This window comes from Equus caballus, chromosome 15, assembly GCF_041296265.1.
Source record: "Equus caballus isolate H_3958 breed thoroughbred chromosome 15, TB-T2T, whole genome shotgun sequence".
NCBI lineage: Eukaryota > Metazoa > Chordata > Mammalia > Perissodactyla > Equidae > Equus > Equus caballus.
In genome coordinates, this window is record NC_091698.1 from 29,364,494 (window position 1) to 29,384,434 (window position 19,941).

The 19,941-nt window shown below is 45.7% G+C and overlaps 1 protein-coding gene across 15 annotated transcripts in view; it reads left to right on the forward strand.

Annotated features, from left to right (window-relative positions):
- ACOXL (acyl-CoA oxidase like) overlaps positions 1-19,941 on the forward strand; it is a 360,428-nt gene that overhangs the window by 44,320 nt on the left and 296,167 nt on the right. For 14 of the 15 annotated variants that reach the window (XR_011425932.1, XR_011425936.1, XR_011425935.1 and 11 more), the window contains exons 3-7: positions 6,088-6,171; positions 14,323-14,409; positions 14,770-14,868; positions 18,921-19,035; positions 19,355-19,441. Coding sequence is in view for 10 of the 15 variants with exons in the window: in XM_070235142.1 (XP_070091243.1) it covers positions 6,088-6,171; positions 14,323-14,409; positions 14,770-14,868; positions 18,921-19,035; positions 19,355-19,441 (472 nt within the window). In the remaining 5 variants the exon portion in view is untranslated. The remainder of the gene's footprint in view (positions 1-6,087; positions 6,172-14,322; positions 14,410-14,769; positions 14,869-18,920; positions 19,036-19,354; positions 19,442-19,941) is intronic. The other variant, XM_070235145.1, reaches the window with a different exon arrangement.

Sequence of the window (19,941 nt, forward strand, 5' to 3'; positions counted from 1 at the left end):
CCCTGTGGCGTAGTGGTTAAATTTGGCATGTTCCACTTCAGTGTCCTGGGTTCGCGGGTTCAGATCCTGGGTGTGGACCTACACCATTCATCAGCCATGCTGTGGCGGTGACCCACATATAAAGTGGAGGAAGACTGGCACAGATGTTAGCTCAGGGCTAGTCTTTCTAAAAAAATGAAACATAGTAAATTGGAAAAGAGGAAGTAAAACGATCTCTGTTCACAAATGACACCATCTTAAATGTAGAAAACCCTAAGGATTCCACCAAAACCTGTTAGAACTTATAAACAAATTTGGCAAAGTTGCAGGATGCAAAGTCAGCCGCTATTTTCCATTAAAATTAATGTAAAATAATACACTTTCCATTAACAGAAAAGTGAGCTTATGCACCAAGCTAGTAATGTCAACACAATACATTCATTATTATATGCTGTCAATATTGATAAATTATGTGATTACACTAATAATCAGAAGAATTGCCAAAGCAGCTAGGAATTTGGTAGGAAGCATGTGCTGCCAGGAGAAGAGGTATTAAATTTAAGGAAAGAATTTGGAAAATCCTAAACTGTCAGAATACTACAATAATGTTGTGAAAGGAGAAAAATATCCTTAGACAGAGCCATGGGAATGTCGCCCTACATCATTCCTGTGTTGGTCTGTCCTGGCATAGTCAAGGCCCCTGGGAGAGCAGAAGCACAATACCCAGCTCTCTGCTCAGGCACCCTGCTGTGGCCCCAGGAACCAGCAGGGAACAAGAAGGGCCAGATGTGGAGGCCCCGGTGAGAAGTCTGGATTTTCCTACAAAGGTAATTGGAGTCATTGGAGATTTTCCACCATGGTGGGGGGCGGGGGAGAAGGGAGGGAGGAAAGCACAGCATGATGCTTATTTTAAAAATGTTGCAGTGCAATAATCAAAATTTACAAGTTGATTCAAAAAATATACATGGAAATGCAAAAGTCCTACAATCGTTAAAGCAATCCTGAAAAAGGACAAATTTGGAGGACTCTCACTACTTGGCTTCAAGACTTATTGTGAAACTACTCAGGATTATGTGGTATTGGCATAAGGATAGACACACAGATTAATGGGACGGAGTGGAGAATCCTGAAATAAACCCATACATATATGATCGATTGAGTTTTTGACAGTGTTGCCAAGGCAAGTCAATGGGAAAAGTCTTTTCAATAAATGGTGCTGAAACAACTAGATAAACGTATAGAAAAAAATATTTAACCTTAAACCCTACCTCATACTGCATACAAAATAATTTGAGATGAATTATACACCTAAACATAAGTTATAAAATTACGAAGTTTACAGAAGAACAAAGACAATGTCCCTTTGGCCCCCCAAAAAACATTAAACGTGTAAAAGAAAAAACTAACTTGGTCTTTTTCAAAATTAAAAACTGTTGTTCATCAAAAGATATCATTGAGAGGATAAAAAGGCAACCTATGAACTAGGAAAAAATATCTGGAGTGCATGTATCTGACAAAAACTTAGGTCCAGATACAAACGATTCGTACTCAGAATACAGAAAGGATTCCTAGAGCTCAGTGATAAGACAAGCAACCCAATTTAAAAATGGGTAAAAGACTTTAATATACACTTTATGAAAGTATACGAGTGGCCCATGAGCATATAAAAATGTGCTCAGCGTCTTTAGTCATCTGAGAAATGCATATTTAAACCATAATGAGATGACACTCCCTCCAGGATAGCCAAAAATGGAAAAGAGCGACAATACTGTTGAGGAAGTGGAGAAACTAGAACTCTCATATATTGTTGGTGGGAGTGTAAAATGGAACAACCATTTTGAAAAACTGTTTGACGGTTCCTTGCAATATTAAACATAAATCTCCCCTTTAATCCAGCAATTGCATTCCTGGGGATTTACAAAAGAGAAACGGAAACATGTGTCCACAAAAAGACTTGTACGTGAATGTTTATGTCAGCTTTATGCATAATAACCCCAAACCAGAAACAACCCAAATGTTCACCAGTAAGAAATGAGAGGGGGTGGCTGGCCCGGTGGCGCAGCAGTTAAGTTTGCACATTCTGCTTCCGTGGCCCAGGGTTCACCAGTTCGGATCCCAGGTGCGGACATGGCATCGCTTGGCACGCCATGCTGTGGTAGGCATCCCACATATTAAGTGGAGGAGGATGGGCATGGATGTTAGCTCAGGGCCAGTTTTCTTCGGAAAAAAGAGGAGGATTGGCAGCAGATGTTAGCTCAGGGCTAATCTTCCTCAAAAAAAAAAAAAGAAAAAGAAAAAAAGAAATGAGAGAGGGACCAGCCCCATGGCCGAGTGGTCAAGTTCATGCGCTCTGCTTTGGTGGCCCAGGGTTTCACTGGTTCAGATCCTGGGTGCGGACATGACACAGCTTGTCAGCCCACGCTGAGGCAGCGTCCCACATAGCACAACCAGAGGCGCTCACAACTAGAATATACAACTGTGTACTGGGGGGGCTTTGGGGAGAAGAAGAAAAAAAAGAAGATCGGCAACAGATGTTAGCTCAGGTGCCAATCTTTAAAAAAAAAAAAGAAGAAAAAGAAATGAGACAAATTATGGAATATTCATAGATGGAAAACTATTCAGTCATAGAAAAGAATGAACTGTTGATATAGAAGACAACATAGGTGCCTTATTTACATGAAAGAAGGCAGATATAAAAGAGTACGTACTGTACGATTCTGTTCATATACGTTCAAGAACAGGCAAAGCTGGTGGGTGGTGATAAAAAGAGAACAGTGGCTGCCTGTGGGGGTGGGGACTCTGAAAAGGGGCATGTGGGCACTTTCTGGGGGGAATGGCAATGTTCTATAATCTTAATTGGTGTGATGGTTAGTTACACAGGTAGATAATTGACCACAGTTCATGTGCTAAAGGTCAGTGCATTTCACTGCATGTAAATTTTACCTTCATAATAAAAAACAATCATGATGCCTGATGCTAGGGGCAGAGTGGAAGCAGGGAGTCCCGCTGGGAAGCTGTTATGGAAGTCCAGGCACACGACGGTGGTGGGAGATGTCAGAAGTGGCCAGCCTTGGGATCTCTTTTGAGGGAGGGAGGGTCAGGACTGGTTCACCCCGTAGGCGAGAGTCTTGTTTAGAGAAGGCGCAGACAACTGAATCCTGGAAGCCCATTTATTTACTTTATGTGTATACTTTACTCTGACCCCTTCTGTTTCTAAAATAATTGGAGGCTAATTATAACAAAGGACATGTATTCAATTAGACAGAGAAGACTTAAATGAAATAGAAAATTGAAACCAGAAAATAGAAGGAGGAAATATGCAAGTTTGACAACGGATACCAGTAAACTAAGACCAGAAACTTCTTTCTGCCCAGTACCCTTGGCTGGGCACCTAACTGGGGCTGCCGAGGGGTTGTGCATGGTCTTTTAAAGTCAGAGGAAAGACAGCTCAGACTAACGACACCCAAGCAGTGCTGAATCAAGTTGATTTTAGTTGAAGAAGAATATATGCCTTTTAGAGACTCTGGGCTTATAAAATCAAAAATATACATTTTTGCAGAATTTGTCTTGAAACAGAATATTACATCATAAAGTTCTGCTACGTCAAGTGCTCTACAAAGAAATAGGGGTATTTTAGGGAAAACTACCTTCCTTCTGGTTTAGACTGAATTTATTAAGCAGAAATGTGAATAGCAGGGGCATAATTTAGGATAAAATACAAGGTTGGGAATATTATCCATAGATTTATAGAATCATTATCATTCAAAATGACTACAAACTAACGTGCTGATATGGGAATTGAGTTTAGTTTGACTATATCAAGTCTAAATGAAGGCAGCTATTAATAGAGTAGAAACACTGTAAAAATTTATGCTGAAAACACATGTTGATTGTAGATTGATTGTTATCAGTACAGACAATGCAGTTATGTTGCCAAATGAATGAGAGGGGAAACTTGTCAATGTTAGACGTTCTTTAATTAGTAGCAATTAATGGATCAGAAATGAAAGAAGGATTGGAGAAGAGAGAGAATTTGTGTGTGGAGGAGATGTTAAAGATAGGTGCCAGGGAGGCATTCAATCAAATTAAGCCTAGTGTTAGTTCTGGAACTTTCACTTGACTTCTTGAAATGGGCCAGTCCAAATGAATGCTTAAGTCAACATCAGAGGATCCATGGCAAACTCCTAGTGGCATTTCCCGTCAGATCTAATAGCAAAGATGTGAGGAAGGAAAATAATCATCATAAACAGTTTATAATGCTCCAAGATGGCTAAATTTGGGGTCGATTCTTCAGCAAATGGGATTGCAATTTATTTCAAACTGTTGAGTAAAAATGACCACAGTCGAATACTTCTAATGGCAGTCATACTCCTGTATTAACAGTATATGGAGAGAATGAAATAGGCAGAAAACGGTGACCAGTTGGAGATTCTGAGGGTTTTACTTACTCCCGATGGTTTAGGTTTGGCTAAAGCAGAGCAGGTGGTTTAAGGTGAGGAAGGGTTTCTGATGATGATTCCTGGGCATTGTGGTGTGTTGATGTCAGGTGCTCTCTGGGGACAAGGCTGGTGGTGCAAAATAGGAGTGGACAGGTGATGCAGGCTGGGCCACCCAGGGTGCCGGGGCTTCCTCCGGCTTAGCAATGAGGGGCAGTGAGAGATGGGGGCATGATGTCCATATGAGGAGTCTGTAGACCTGGTTTCTGGTCCTTGCTCTGCCACTTGCTAGGTGACCCTGGTTGAACAAGTCACTTGACCTCCCTGAGTCTAGACTTTTCCATTTGTTACATAGGGTCAGTACTTCCTGTCCTGCTTGGCCTCTCATGGAAGGTGGTTGTGAGGATCCGTGGGAGAGAGGACACATGGGCCTGAAAAAGTCTCCAAATATCTGCTACAGTTGTTTTTTATTATTTGCTGGTGACTAACTCTCCAGTGTGAGCTGGAGCTGGACCCGTGCAATGGTTTCTCCTCAAGCCTGGAGATATTTTAGGAAATAATCAATACAAGATGCATTGGGTTGGAACCACAGTAAGAGTCATAAATCTTGACAGTCTGCTGTTTGATAAAATTAATAATGCTTGAGAGAAACACTAAAAACCTACAGGAGGGGAAAACATAGAGTGTGTTTAGGGAGAAAGCTTAAGCCAGTGTGGAAACTGGGAGTCATTGAGGAAGGTTGGTTATCATCCTGCTGCTGGTGGGCAGTTTACATGCACATACCACATGTACGCATAGGCACAGAGGCACCCATAGGCACACACACACGTATACACACATGTACACATGGCAACAAACACCAGCTTTTATTGGCTGAGTCTCGGAAGACACTGGAGAATAAGGAAGGTTAGCATTAATTCCAACAATGGATAATTGCAATCTGTGCACTCAGGGGCCCACCACCTTCTAGGGAAATGCCACCCGCCTCTGAATTTTTAAAAAAGGGACAGTGTTTTTGCCTTGTCTCATTTCTTGCCGATGGAGAAGAGTGGCCTCTGCAGCTCTGGGATTTGTGGCTGCTGTGTACAGGGAGTGAGAAGAGGGCAGTGAAGACGAACCAGGACCTCATGGTTTTCAAGTTATCAGACCCTGAGATGGTCTATGGTTAGAAAGGAAAGTGAAGAATATTGCTTTTCCTGTGTCCAAAATGTTTGGAAACCTCCCCAACCCTCTGTCTTCACATCAAGATTGTGGCTTGGACTTGAGCCAGGCGTTGCCCCTTGGTCGAGCATCAGTGCAGAGAGGCTGCACCGTGTTCTAGGCAGAACCGTGGGGGTGTCCGGCTCCAGTGACCTCGAGGGACCATCTTGGTGAAGACAACGCAAGACCTGAGCGGAGTGTTGGAGCCTGGCCTCCAGGCGAACCCAGTCTACTTTCTGTTGTGTGAGAAAAGGCTTTAAACACTTTGTATGTGGCCAGAGACCAGAAGGCCCACGTTAAAAAAGGTTGAAAACATTTACTTCAGTAGAGTGATGATTATTTTTAGTTAAAAAATTGCTTTTATTGTGTTGAATTTATTGTTATAAAGGTAACATATGTTTGTTATAAAAATGTTAATTTGAAAGGTCAGAAACCATAAGCAAACCTTAACATTGGTCTGTCATGTTCTCAGGCAGAGAAAACAAAGAATTTTATCAGCCGAAGCCTTGTCATAGGAGAAGTCCTCTCCACAGCGGACATGGCCACCGGGGTAAAGGTGAGAGGCGCTGGGCACCCACCCTTCATGGCCTGGTACTGGGTTTTGAGTGGCAAGGAGTGAAAAATAGAGGCCTGGAGGTACCAGTCTGTTTACTGGAATAGATGGTAAGATGGTACACCTTACAACCCATCCCTCCGACTTCCTCTTTAACCATTCTATCCAATCCTGTATTTGTTTTTCCTTTGCTTTTCTGTTTGTTTAGTGTTATTGCATTTGTGTCAATTACTTTTGTTTGTTTCAAATTTTATAAAAACAGTATCAAAATCACTTGCAATTTACTTTCATCACTTAAATGTCATCGCTAAGATTAATCCATATTGTTGCATGCCACTGTATTCGTTTATATTTACTTTTTAAAAAACCTTTTTATTTTGAAATAGAAATGCTCACAGGAAGTTACAAAAATAGTACACAGAGTCACATGAACTCTTTACCCAGTTTCCCTCAGTGGTGGCACGTTATATAGCTGTAAAGCGATATAAAACTAGGAAATCAACATTGGTACAGTACTGTTAACTAGACTACAGACTTTGTTCAGATTTCACTAGTTTTTACGTGGCATTCATTGTGTGTTTGTGTGTGTGTGGGTGTGTGTGTGGTTCTATGCAGTTTGGTCCCATTTATAGTTTCACGCAACCACTACCACAATCAAGATAGAAGTCTGTTTTATCCCAAAGAAACTTATGGTGCTACTCATTTGCAGTTGCAGCCAGACCTCCCACCCATCGCTGTCCTTTGGCAACCACTAATCTCCATTTCCATGGTTTTGCCATTTTGAGGATGATATATGAATGGAAGTTCATTCATTTTTGACTCCTGTGTAATGTTTGACTACTGTGAAATATTACTGTGTAATGTTTCCACATCACTTGGCGTTCCTAGACTTTTCCATTTTTGCTGATCAAGTGGGTATATAAAGGCATCATACTGTGGGCTTGCTTTGTGTGTCCCAGCTCTCCAAAGATGGTAAACAGAATAGTGTGGAGGGCATGATTGCCAGGGCCCGTCGTGTACCCTAGGTCTCCTAACAGAAGGGCATTCACATGGCCCTGTACATGCCCTCTCTTCCCTCCCTGGACACCACTTGGCCTTAAAGTAAGTTCCTGCATCCAAACATCCAGTCCTGATGTCCCCAGAGGGGAGAAATTATAATTAGAGCATGAAGAGAGAACTATCAGACAAGAAGCCAGGTCAATCGTTGGTGGGTCCAAGATGGTAGTTATTTCTGTCTGCAGTGTAGACATTTAAAAATGGGTAAAAATTAAAGAAAAAAATCTGTGAGTGCCATCCTGTGGTGAGGGTACCCACAGTTAGATCCTTCAGGGGAGAATGGCTTCTCTGTGACTTCAGCCAGGCAGGGTCTCTTGCCTCCTGGATGGGTTCGCTGTGGCTTCCAGAGAGAAGAAAGTCAACTGAGATGCATCAGATAACCCCCGTCTCAGAAACACGAGAGGATCCTGGGCTAGACTCATGATCCTCAGTTTGTGCTTTCACCATCTTGCCCCATGCCTGCCTTCTCTTCAGCAGGCCCCTGGTGGGGTGTGGCCATGGGGAAGTCTCCACCGGGGGTTCCAGCTCTCTGGAGCCCTCTGCTCTGCATCTCCGGAGTTTTGCACGGAGCCTAGTGCATAGAGCTGCACGGGGAATGTTTGAATGAATGAGGGACGGGCAGCCAGTGGTTTAAAGCAGACTTAGACACGTTTCAACCAATCACAATGTGTGGACCTTATTTAGATCCTGGTTCAAATGACAAACTAAAAAGAAAAATTGCCAGCTGGGGAAATCTGAACATTGGATATTTGACAATATTAAAGAATTGTTATATTTTTAGGTGGGATGTTTTAGGGTTGTGTTTTTAAAAAGAGCCTTTATCTTTTACAGATGTATAGGAGATATTTATGGGTGAAATGGTAGGATGTCTGGGATAAACTTCAAGATTACCTGAGGTGTAGAATGGGAAAGCGAATTGGGGCAAAGATGAAGCCCATGATGGCCGTCATAGAGTTCCTTATACTCTTCTATTTTGTTTGAAACTTTCCGCAATAAAAACATTTAAAAAAGTTTTACTCCTGAATATCTTAGCAGGAAATTTGAATAGATTTAAAGAAACAGATCTTTAAAAATTTTTCCCTGATCACATCACTCCTCTGCTTAAAGCCCCTTCCCATTATGCTTTAGAAAAACCCTCCAATTCTTCTTCTTCTTCTTCTTTTTTGCTGAGGAAGATTAGCCTTGAGCTAACGTCTGTGCCGGTCTTCCTCCACTTTCTATGTGGGATGCTGCTACAGCACAGCTGATGAGTGGTACAGGTCTGCACCCAGATCCAAACCCGTGAACCTGGGCTGCCAAAGCAGAGCACGCCGAACTTAACCACTATGCCACAGGGCCAGCCCCAAGAAAAACTCTCCAATTCTCGATGTGCCCACTGGTCCTGTGTGGTCTGGACCTACTCACCTCTCTGGATCCCGTCTATACCGCTTTGTCCTCCTCCCCAGGAGATCTGCCATATGGGCCTTCTTTCGGTTCCTCTCATCCACCTCTGGACCACTCCACAACAGTCCCCTCCCTCACCTGGCCGACACCTGCTCATTCTTCAAGTCCCAGCTCAAGTTTCCTCCCCTCGGGGAAGCCTCCCTCGGGCCTGCAATTTAAATCCCATCTGCGTGTTGTCATCTGCCTCTGTGCCTTACAGTTGTCTGTCCTAGTGTGTACCCCTTCTAAATTGATGTGTTTATTCATGCGTCTCATTACTGTGTGCGTCTCATTACCACTAGATGGCAAACTCCTTGGAGACTGTCACCCCCTACTTTCTTGGTATTTAGTAAGTGTCAGGACACGAGTGTTAAATGAAAGCATAGAATCAGAACAGTATGGCAGTTACTCAAAACGTTAGGTGCAGAATTTACCATATGACCCAGCAATTTCATTCCTAGGTATATACCCCAAAGAACTGAAAACAAGGACTCAAACATACTTGTAGGCCAACGTTCATTGCAGCATCATTCACAAAGCTAAAAGGAGCAAACAAACGAAGTGTCCATCAACAGATGGATGGATAAAGCAAATGTGGTATATACATATGATGGAATATTATTCAGCTACGAAAGGGAGGATATTATGGTACGTGTTACAAGATGGATAAACTCTGAAAACATGATGCTAAGTCAAATAAGCCAGACACAAAAAGACAATTATTGTATCCAGTTATTATTGAGTCCAGTTATATAAAGTTTCTAGACTAGGCAAATTCATCGAGACAGAAAGTAGATTATGGGTTGCCAGAGGCTGGGAGAAGAGGCTAACGGGGAGTTACTGCTTAATGGATACGGAGTTTCTGTTTGGGGTGATGAAAAAGTTTTGGAAATGGATAGTGGTGATGGTTGCACAACACTGTGAATGTACTTAATGCCACTGAATTGAACACTTAAAAATGGCTAAGATGGCAAATAGGTAATTTGTGTTGTACCACAATACAAAAAAAAAACTTTGAAAATTTAACAAAAATTATTATTAACCCTGTTTGCTTTCCCACGCATCAGTCATTGCGGGGGATTTTTTTTCCTTGTGCTTGAATATCCTGGACTGTTAGAAGAATGTGTAGACTGTGCTCCTGAGGTCAGCCCAGGAGGGCGTGGCTGTCTCTCCTGTTGGCAGTGGAGGGAGAGGTCCAGGGAGGGGATGTGGTGCGCTGGGAACAGTTCCTATGAGCTCTGGCTGGTCAGGGCATCCCCAGATGTCACTGCCAGCCCAAGAGTAGCTAGTGACCTCTGTTGGCTCTCCTTTTGTACCTTCACATGGGCTGGCTGTCAACCTGAGGAGGGGGTGTCAACATCAATTTGTCAAAGTCCCCTGCACCCCGCAGACCTTGGGTCCCTTTTCTCTCTCCCTCCAGGTGTGTGTTTTCCAAAGGCTCTGGGTGTCCCTGGGCGCTTTGCACAAATGCAGTTGTACTCACACAGTGAAGTGCAGGCTGGGCGGGGACTGGCTCTGAGAGCGGCTCACCGCCAGGGGGCGGGAGAGTGAGAGAGGTGCAGGGGGAGAGACTTTCCTGAGGCCTTTGAGTCCCCATTCTAGCTTGGGAGCCAGCCCAAGGTCTTCTGCCCAAAACGCTGATGCAGTCTGGAGGGACTCTAAGGCCGGAAGAGATGTGACATGCTTCCTTTTCTTCTTCCCCATGGCTGTTCCCTTTTTTCCTTATTTGAACCATCTTACTATCTGTCTTAGTTTGCTTGGGCTGCATTAAACAACGGAAATTTATTTTCTCACAGTTCTGGAGGCTGGGAAATCCTAGATCAAGGTGCCAGCAGATTCAGTTCCTGTTGAGGACCCTCTTACTGTAGATGGCCCCACCCTCATGACCTCACCTAAACCTAATTACCTCCCAAGGCCACCCCCTCCAACTACCATCACAGTGGGGTTAGGGCTTCAGCATATAAATTTTGGGGAACACAATTCAGTCCATAGCACCGCCCCTTCTGGGCTCACCATTGTCTCAGAAAACACATCAGTGCCTCAGTGTATCCCATTTGCTCTTGGAATGAAAAGAACCTGAATGCACTTGCAGCTTCTTTAGGAGACCCGCTGTCAGGATGTTGTGTAGGAAGGACCTGGCCTATCACAGCGGACGCATGAGAGATCTTGCTGGTCCAACTCGGCGGGGAGACAGTTAGAATGATGTGAGTTCACGTTCAGTATCTAGGATTCTTCAGTCACAGTTCTGGCATGTTCCTTTTACTCATCATGCTGAGTGACCTTAGGTTTCTCTTCATGAAGATGGCACTGCTAATGCCCATTCATAGGCTGTGATCAGATTTAAGTCAATGATGCCTGTGAGGAGCTCCATGCCATGCCTGGCATGCAGCAGGGGCTTGGTGAGTGGTGGGGGCTGTAACCACTAAGATGTGGCCCTGAGCCCTCCCCAGTGGTCTTCCAGGTAGTGGCTCAGTTGGTGGACTGAGGTGAAATCAACCTGGGTTCCACCAGCTTCCCTGGACACTGTGTGATGTCTGTCTTTCTAGTCACCATTTGGAAGTTAAGAGGCCCTGCCGGAGGCCCCAGCCTTAGGCCCCTTCAGCCTGTCCTGGCTGCAGTTCCCGGCCCCCAGGAAGCCCCGGCTGTGGCCTCTGGAGGCTGCCAGCCCTCCCTGGGCGTGTTGCGGTCATGACCTCAGGCGCCCGATGCTGTAGCTGTCCTTTTTCTCTTCTGGATTAGTGAGAAGGGAGAGAAAGAGCTTTCCCAAACTAACAGTTCGAGGTGTGCACATATTTAGAGTTTTCGTTAGGTATCCTCCCTGTTTGTGCTTCCTTGCCACTAACTTTCCCAGTCTCTCTCAGAACAGACAGACCTCTCTGTCCTGTGCCCTGAGGTGGGCCGGGGGCCAGGGCGCTCCTTGGACAGAATGACAGCAGTGGACACAGCGCCCTCTCAGGAGGACACGTTGCGCTGCTCCCTTGTAATGGATTGATGCCCTTCATTCAGTCTCAGCATCCCTGTCTTAGCGAATCCATCCGCTCCTCCCTGGCTCCTCCTGCAAGTTTCCCCCGTACAGATAATGGGCCTCCATCCATCTGGCACCCAGGCCCAAGACCCAGGTGTCACCTGGAGTCCTCTCTTGTCCTCGCTTCCCAAGTCCACCCATCAGCTCTGTCTCCAGAATCTACCCTGAATCCTTCTTCTTGTCGTCCGCTTCACTGCAGTCTGACTCACCTGCTCACCCTGGTGGTCGCTCGCTGGGTGCCTCCTTCCTACGCCTGGGCGAGGGAGGGTCCATGCTTCTCACAGGAGGCCTCCGCTGAATGGCCAGGGAGTCAGCTGCTTAGAGCCATCCGGGTGCTCCTGTTTAGTCAACTTACCTGCTATTCAGGGGACGTGGCTTTGACAACACGCTGGCCAGCACATGGGGAAAGAGCCCACATTTTAACTGGCTGTGTGGGATGAGTCCTGCAGACTTCTGTTAACTGCTGAAGTTTTCTGCAAACCTACAGGTTTCACTCCCCCAGCCCAGTGCTCCTACTGAGAGCATTTAGTGAATGGAGCTTTCAAAATGTGCAGGAAACACTCTGATCCACTCCCCCCCCCCCCATTCCAAAGAGGAGGAAAGGATTTAAAACCTAGAAAAGGACTATATTGTGAAGAACACATTAGCCACCAGTCAAAGAGATTTAGGGGTGGAAAATTCAATCTCTTTTAGTTTCAGAAAAATATTTTTCTTTAACTCGATTTCCAAGATGGTTTAGGGAAAAAATATCACTGTTTGGATGGATGCCATTTTCCCAGGTTGGCATTAGTACTGCAAGATGCAGGGTCCATGATGATTCTGTGGAGAGGGGTGCTGAGAAAGCAGGACATCAAGCATCTTCCGAGGATGCTTTATGATTCTCCAAACGAAAAGCACTGTGTCTATCAGATGTGACTAATGAAATCCATCAGTTACGATGGCAGAGCGTTTCAGCTGGTCAAGCGGTGGGGGTCGATGGAACGCCAGTCGATGAAGGCTCGGCAGTCAGCGCCAGGCTGGTCACACGCGTGTGGTGCCGGGACTCGTTCTTGCCAGGGGCTGATGACAGTTCTCAGATGGAAGGATGTGAAGATGCCTTTCCTGCCACTTCTCTGCCAGGTCTTCCTCGGGATCAGTGTGTCTGCTAGGGCTCATTCGATTGCAGTGATTCTGAAAAGAAGGGGCGTCTATTGGCTGCTGTAACTGAAGAGTCCAGGGGGTGGCAGGCTTCAAGTGTGAGTGTGTGGGACCCGAGTTCTCTTATCTCTCGTCTCTGTTTCCTTCTCCCCACCTTCACCCCTGTGTGTTGGCTTCACTCACCAGCTCTTGTGATGGCGAGAGCAGCCAGCAGCACCAGGCCCCCATTCCTCCAGGTTCTACTGCATCCAAAAAGACAGAGCTTCTTTTCCTCAGGAGCTTACCCACTCTGATTGTACCCACCCAGATCACAGATCCATCCATCCATCCGTCATCCCTATGGCGATGATACTATGCAGATCAGTCAGCCCTGGGCCCCAGGCTCATCCTAAAGCTGGGATGGAGGTTAACATCAGCCACAAACCACTTGGACTGATTCTGGAGGAGGAGGGCTTCCCAGAGGAAAACTGGGGCTGTGTGGCTCGGAGGGGGTGAAGGGGTGCTGACCTGCAGATGCAGCCAATGTCGTCCGCTTGATCTCTCTGTCTTTGCAATCAGTCTCCTGTTCCCTTCAAATGCCCCACTGAAGTCTGCCTTCTCCTCTTCCTTCTCTTTTTCCTGCTCTTCTTTCTCCTTGTCAGCAACACTTTTCCAGGGTTGATAAAAGACCAGACAAAGTGTTTGGCAGTTGGCCCTCACTGAGTCCTCGCAGCAACCTTATGAAGTGCTGTTAGGCATTAGGCAGCTTGAGATTGAACCCCAGCCCTGACCACTTTCTCAGGGTGAAACCTTGGACACGTCACTTTCCTCTCTGAACCTCGGTGTCCTCATCTGTCAAGTGGAGGGTGATGATGTCTTCTTCCCAGGGTTGTCGTGAGACTCAATGAGCTTGTGTGTATGGAGCTCAATGCTTAGAAGGCTTGAGTGCTCAGTAAGTGGGAGTGCTCATCATTCACTCGATTTCTCAGATGTGGAAACTGAGGCTACTATGTCATTTGCTCAAGGTTCCACAGCCAGTGGGTAGCTGAACTGGGATTTGAGCCCCGGCTGTCTCATCCCAAGCTGAGTGCCTGCTCGTTTTGCAGCATCACCTCTTCCGTCAGCCTTCGTGTATGCTGTTTCTTATGACAGGACTCATCTCTGCAGACTGTGGCCGGCACCTGGATCAGGGCACAAACACTTTGTTGTACATCTACGTTTCAGGCCCTAAGCTAGATCCTGAGCAGACAAGGCGGAATGAAAGTTCGGAACAGTCATTTGATGGGGTGCACTGGGCAGCTCTGAGGATGGAGGACTGACTCCATCCAAGAGAGGGAACATGAGCCACGTGTGCAGAGAGGAACTGGAGCTTGACAGGCAGTGAAGGGGAAGGGCGCGGAAGCCTCGCCACTTGCAGGGCTTATGTAAAGCTCGAGCCGAGTAGATGCTCCTTGAACGGAGGTTGACCCGTGGGTTTAGTGGTCATTAAATTATTGACTCTTCCTAACAATGGCCTGTATTGTCCTTGTTTCCAGTGTGGAATAATTTATTGGCTATTTGGAGGTGCAATCAGGAACCTTGGAAGCCCAGGACATGTAACTAAGTGGCTTCAGCCTCTCCAGGTATGGCATGTACCTCAAAGATGTTCTTTTCCACACAGAGCCTTAAAAATTCACAGTAGCTAGATGTGTGTGTGTGTGTGTATGTGTGTGTGTGTGTGCGTGTGTTGGCAGAAAAAGAAGATAAAACAGAATTAGTGTCAGCAAGAATCTTGTTTGGAATAAGAATTTCAAGACTATCTTTTTAAAATTGCATCGAGACTGTCATATTGTTACCACATTGGCTGTCGCCAGGCTGAATGTTTATAATTATCTCTAACTCACCCCGCCTCTCTCACCAACATTCGTAATGATCTGAGAGGGTCTGCAATTTGAGCAGCCATCTGACTGGCTGATTCCCTTCTAATGTCTGGTAAACTCCAGGAGCAGAAATACAGCGGGATGTTCGCAATGACTGAGAGAGGCCACGGGAGCAATGTGAGAGGGATCCAGACCGAAGCCACCTTTGACCTCTCTGCCCAGGTGAGGATTCTGTCCATGGTTCTGTGGTTCAGCTCCAGCAGGACACCTGCACAGAACCAGACTCTCTTCCTTCCCGAATCCAGCTTCACACCCTCTGTGGGTGCTCTCTGACCCAAGGGGCTCAGAGTCAGAACGAACATCTAAGTGCGTTAGTGGATGTGGACGCAGGCTCAGCCTTCGTGAGTCTAATACCAGCCAACGCTCACACAGCACCTACTACGTGCCAGGCACTGCTCCAAGCACTTTATGTGACCTCGTTAATTGAATGCCCTGTGAGAACAGTATTGGAGACATTTTGTTGTCCTTCCCAACAATAGCAGGTGACCGGAAGAGGTCTTGTTGGCTCTCTCCATTGCACCATGGGGCAGGAGGGCACTGTCTGTGCTGCGGCTTCCTTACCAGGAGCCGAGTCCTCTGTCCTGGAGTGATGCAATGTTTTTAATTGTGACCTGCACGAAAATTCACATGGCAACTGAAACAAGATTTCACAAAGCAATCTTACCTTTACTGTGTGTGATGAACTCCAATAGTTTCCCTTCCATTCTCATTAATTTAAAGAAAGTTGCTCAAGGGGCTGGCCCCGTGGCCGAGTGGTTAAATTCGCGCGCTCCGCTGCAGGCGGCCCAGTGTTTCGTCGGTTCGAATCCTGGGCGCGGACGCGGCACTGCTCATCAGACCACGCTGAGGCAGCGTCCCACATGCCACAACTAGAAGGACCCACAACGAAGAATACACAACTATGTACCGGGGGGCTTTGGGGAGAAAAAGGAAAAAATAAAATCTTTAAAAAAAAAAAAAAAAAAAGTTGGTCAAGATGCGCTAAATTGATATCTCTCCACTAACGTGAAAGTTCTTCTTTGTCAGTCCTTCTCCCATCTCCTTAGCTCCTCCTACCCCTGAATAAGGAAAGCAACTATTTCCTTAGTTCACTCTCCTTCATAGTTTCTTGTTTGATATTGGGTATGCCTAGGAACTACAAAGGAGTAAATAAGTTTGGAAGTTCTTGAGTTTGTGTAAATATATGCGTGCAAGCACGAGCACGAGTGTGGATGTGGCCATGTGCATGTGTGTGGCAACTCAGCCTATTCTTCATTTTTGCTGAGTTTGTTCTTTTAGAATCTGGTTTTCTGATAGCAGGTTTGCCTGACCCACGACTGATCACTGGAGGTGGTCAGAATTTAGAATGACAGATTCAGGTGTGGGGTTGTGTGGGAGGATGCCCTGCCTGCCCTCCTGCCCTGATGCTAGTTCTGCACGGCGGCCAGTGATGTCCGAGTGGGACGTCATTGATAAGCACAAGAAAAATGACTGCCCATAAAAAAAAAACTTATGGCAAGACATTGTTGCCCCTATTTTATAGGTGGAGAAACTGAGGCTCAGAGGTTTGGAAACTGACGACGGCTGTGCAGTTAATGAGCAAGTCTCAGGTTCAAGCGGGACTGCCCTGAACAGCTTAGCTTTCCTGCCAGCGATGGGAGCTGACTAAACAGCTTTTGGGTTTTGGCTGGCCAATTTTTTCTTCCCCTAAACCGCAGTATTAAGGTCACCTTGCTGTCATTAAAGGGGAAAAAAACCTCCCCGACAATTCTTATTTATTTGTTTCTTCTTACAATTATTTTTTTCCACAAAAATCATTTCCCTGTGTTGGTCCCATTTTCCCCGAACCGCATAAATGATTTAGCTACCTGGTGTGCTTCCGCAGCTGCTGCTTCCTGCAGGGGAGTCGCGGGGTTGAAATCATAACGATGAGGAGACCCTAGTGAACACTGCCTCCCGAGGGAGTGAGAGAGAGGACAGCCCAGCATCAACTCGGGCCGCTGAGGATTGACGCAGCGGGAAGGGATTTCTCCTTCATTGGGTTCTGTGTTTTCCCGTTGATTTCCCTTTTAAAATGTTAGAGCGTATCATATGCGCCCTCTCTCCCTCGAGGACTCTTTCAATCTCTTGCATTTTTCAGTTGTTCGTGCCTGTGGGCTGGTGGTTTTGTTTTCTTTTGGGCGGTGGATTGGGTAGTGGTATGGAGAGTTAGGCAGTGAGGGAGAGTTTCCTTTTTACACTTGATACTAAATAGCAAAAACAAATGAGGCTGAGAGCTCTCTAGCCAAAGCCATGTTCTTCAGTGCTTCCCACACTGGCCACTTTCTTGGCCTTCACCAACTAATTATGATAGGAACCGACACACATGGTGTGCATTATTTAGATCCAGGTGCCACGCCAACATTTTGGCTGATGCAGACTTTCCAAATCAAGTGTTTTTGCCAGAAGTGACAAACCTCCTTTCCCAGAGTGGATCAGATGTTTTCAGGGCGAATGGCCTCCTGTCTCTTCCCGGCGCCACCAGCTTCTTTTGTGCCAGGCCAATGCTTCTCTGCTGCTTCCCTTCCTACCCTCGAGATGTGAGCAGCTCCTCACTGCATGGATTTTGGTTGTTGGTGCTGTTACTGCACCGAGCCTCAAATAACTCTTTCCTTTGAGAAGTCCTGGCTGGCCTGATAAGACAAAGGCAGACTCCAGAGACTTCTGTTCAAAAGAATCAGCTTGTCCATTTATGTTTCTGAAAAAGCCCTTACACATGTTGAAAGTTTTTCTGTGCAAGCATATGTCGGAGAATGTTTCCTTAGGCTTCGAGACTGTATTTCTTGGCCAGAGGGAAAGTGTAGTCTATATACTTTAAAATCTGAAATCCGAGATAATCTTTATGTGATCAATAGCTTGTTGGTTTAGTTCAGCCACATCTGTGATATTGTCGGACTCGCCGGCCTGTCCCAGGAACCCTGTATTCAAAGTTAGCAGGTATAGTCAGGCCCTCCTTGACAAGAGGTTGAAGGGCATTCCCGGTGACAAGCAGAATTAGGGAGAACCAAGAAGTGAAGGGGAGAATTTCTAGTATGATCCTGTATTGGCTTCCGGAGAGGAGGAAAAAGAAGACCGAGTTTTGAGCAGAGACTTAAAACAAAAAAACCTGTGTTTGCTTCCTGCTTCTTCATGACCAGTCTTAATTTCACACTGTTTTGTGCTGGAATCCCTGATCATATTATGGAGACAAATTGGATGGCATTTTCTAAGGTTCCTTCCCCTATAGATAGAGAATTGTTTACAAATGCTTCGGTTTAAGAGCTTACACGTATGAAGCTTTTTTGGAAACCTTTTATTATTAATGCATTGATCAGGAAAATGGAGAGGCAAGTTCTGAAATAATCATCTAAAGGCTTAAATAAGCCTTTAAAACAAGAATCCAAATTGGATGGGCTAGGATTCTGAGCAGTGGTGGGGTTAGGTCATGGTTGCCTGTTAGTCATGCTTGCATCCAGGCACACAGTTTTGGTCTTTGGTTAGTAGTGGGTTTTTAAACAACAGGCCCCTATCATGGAGGCAGGGATGTTCAAGGCCCAGGCAACAGTGGAGGGCATGAAGAGCCAAGCGATTTATCCAGAAGGGGCAATGCCCAGCAGATAAAATGAAACATATAGACGAGGACTCATTCAACAGGGGGCCCCAGATCATTGGACGTTCCATCCTTTCCTGTGAAACTTGCAGGTGGGGTGTTTGGGAGTGAGGGGTTGTGGAGAGATGAATATATATCACCAGAGCTTTTGGTGTGGGATTATTTAAAAGTCAAAACCTCAGTCTAGAGAAGGTGGGCATTGATGAAAGACTTTAATAAAGCCAGGCAGGGTCAGCCAAGTAGCACATGTGTCAGCCCAACATTATAAAGAAGAGGGACCAGGAAAGAGTGGATGTGCACTTTTTGTCCATCGAAAATTGGCAACTCGCTTTCCTAATTGGATTAAGCATTGAAGAGGCACTTTAATTGCCAGCCGTTTTCAGAGGGGAGGTGGAGGTGAACTGTGTGACTGGAGGTGAGAGCACAGTGGCGTTGACCTCATGAGGCGGAGCCAGATGATTTTTGGTTGTTGCCCCTTCGCTGTGAAGTCACCTGAGTGCTCGTGCTACATGATGTGCACCTGCTTCACAGTATTTGTTGCCTTGAGCCGAGGGATCAAAATGAGCCATCAGAAAGGAAACTCTGTCCCTCTACTGTGTCTGTGCAGGAGTTTGTAATCAACACACCGTGTGAAAATGCTGAGAAGATGTACATCGGAAATGCCATGTACGGGAATTATGCAGCGGTCTTTGCCCAGCTCATCATAAATGGAAGATCTCAAGGTTTGTTACCGACCCAGAAGCCTAGAATAATTCTCTTTACTTTTACTATTTTCCAGCGAATACTTTAAACTGAAAACCCACTTGACAGGGCTGTTTTTATTCTGTAAAAATTTCAGTACTAACTTTATCTCCTAAACATACATGAGGATAAAATTTTTCATTACATTTTGACATTATACACTATTATGGGCTGTGCACAGTCATAGAATTGAATGAATTTCAGAATCAACATAATTTTATACTGTCCCAGGAAATGAATAAAGCTTGAATCATATCTTTAGAAAAGGGAGTTTAGTAACTGTCTCTTTGCCCTCCTTAGGGCCCCATTGTTTCATCGTTCCTGTCCGGGATGAAGACGGAAACTTGTACCCCGGAGTAACGGCTATTGATATGATGTACAAAGAAGGTGAGTCCCCAGGTGACCCTCTCCTACCTGCATTTGTACTTCCTGCCTGCTCCCCAACCCACCCAGGGAGAGTCTGACCTAACTCACCAAAACACTGAAAACAGGGAAGGCAGAGAAGACTGCTTTCGAAGCCTGATTAGAGTCTTTTATGTGGAACTGTTAGAGAATGTTGCAGATTGCCATTTACGAAGATGCATTGGTCTCATTTTCTCCCAGCCTCTTGTACTTCCTCGTAATGATGCAGCTTTGCCCTGAGTTTTTCTGTCTCCTCTCGCCTTCTTGGACTTGTGGCTCTCAGAGGGCAGGGTGAGGTTCTCTCTCTAGTGCCCCTGAGCCACCAGCCTGGTGTTGGTGCGCCTGAGGCCCTTGATGAGGCCTAAGGATTGACTCGGTATGCTAGTTTGCCAGAGTGGTTTTATCACACACTGAGTGCCTTGAACAACAGAAATGTGTTGTTTCATAGTTCTGGAGGCCTCAAGTTTGAGATCAAAGTGTTGGTG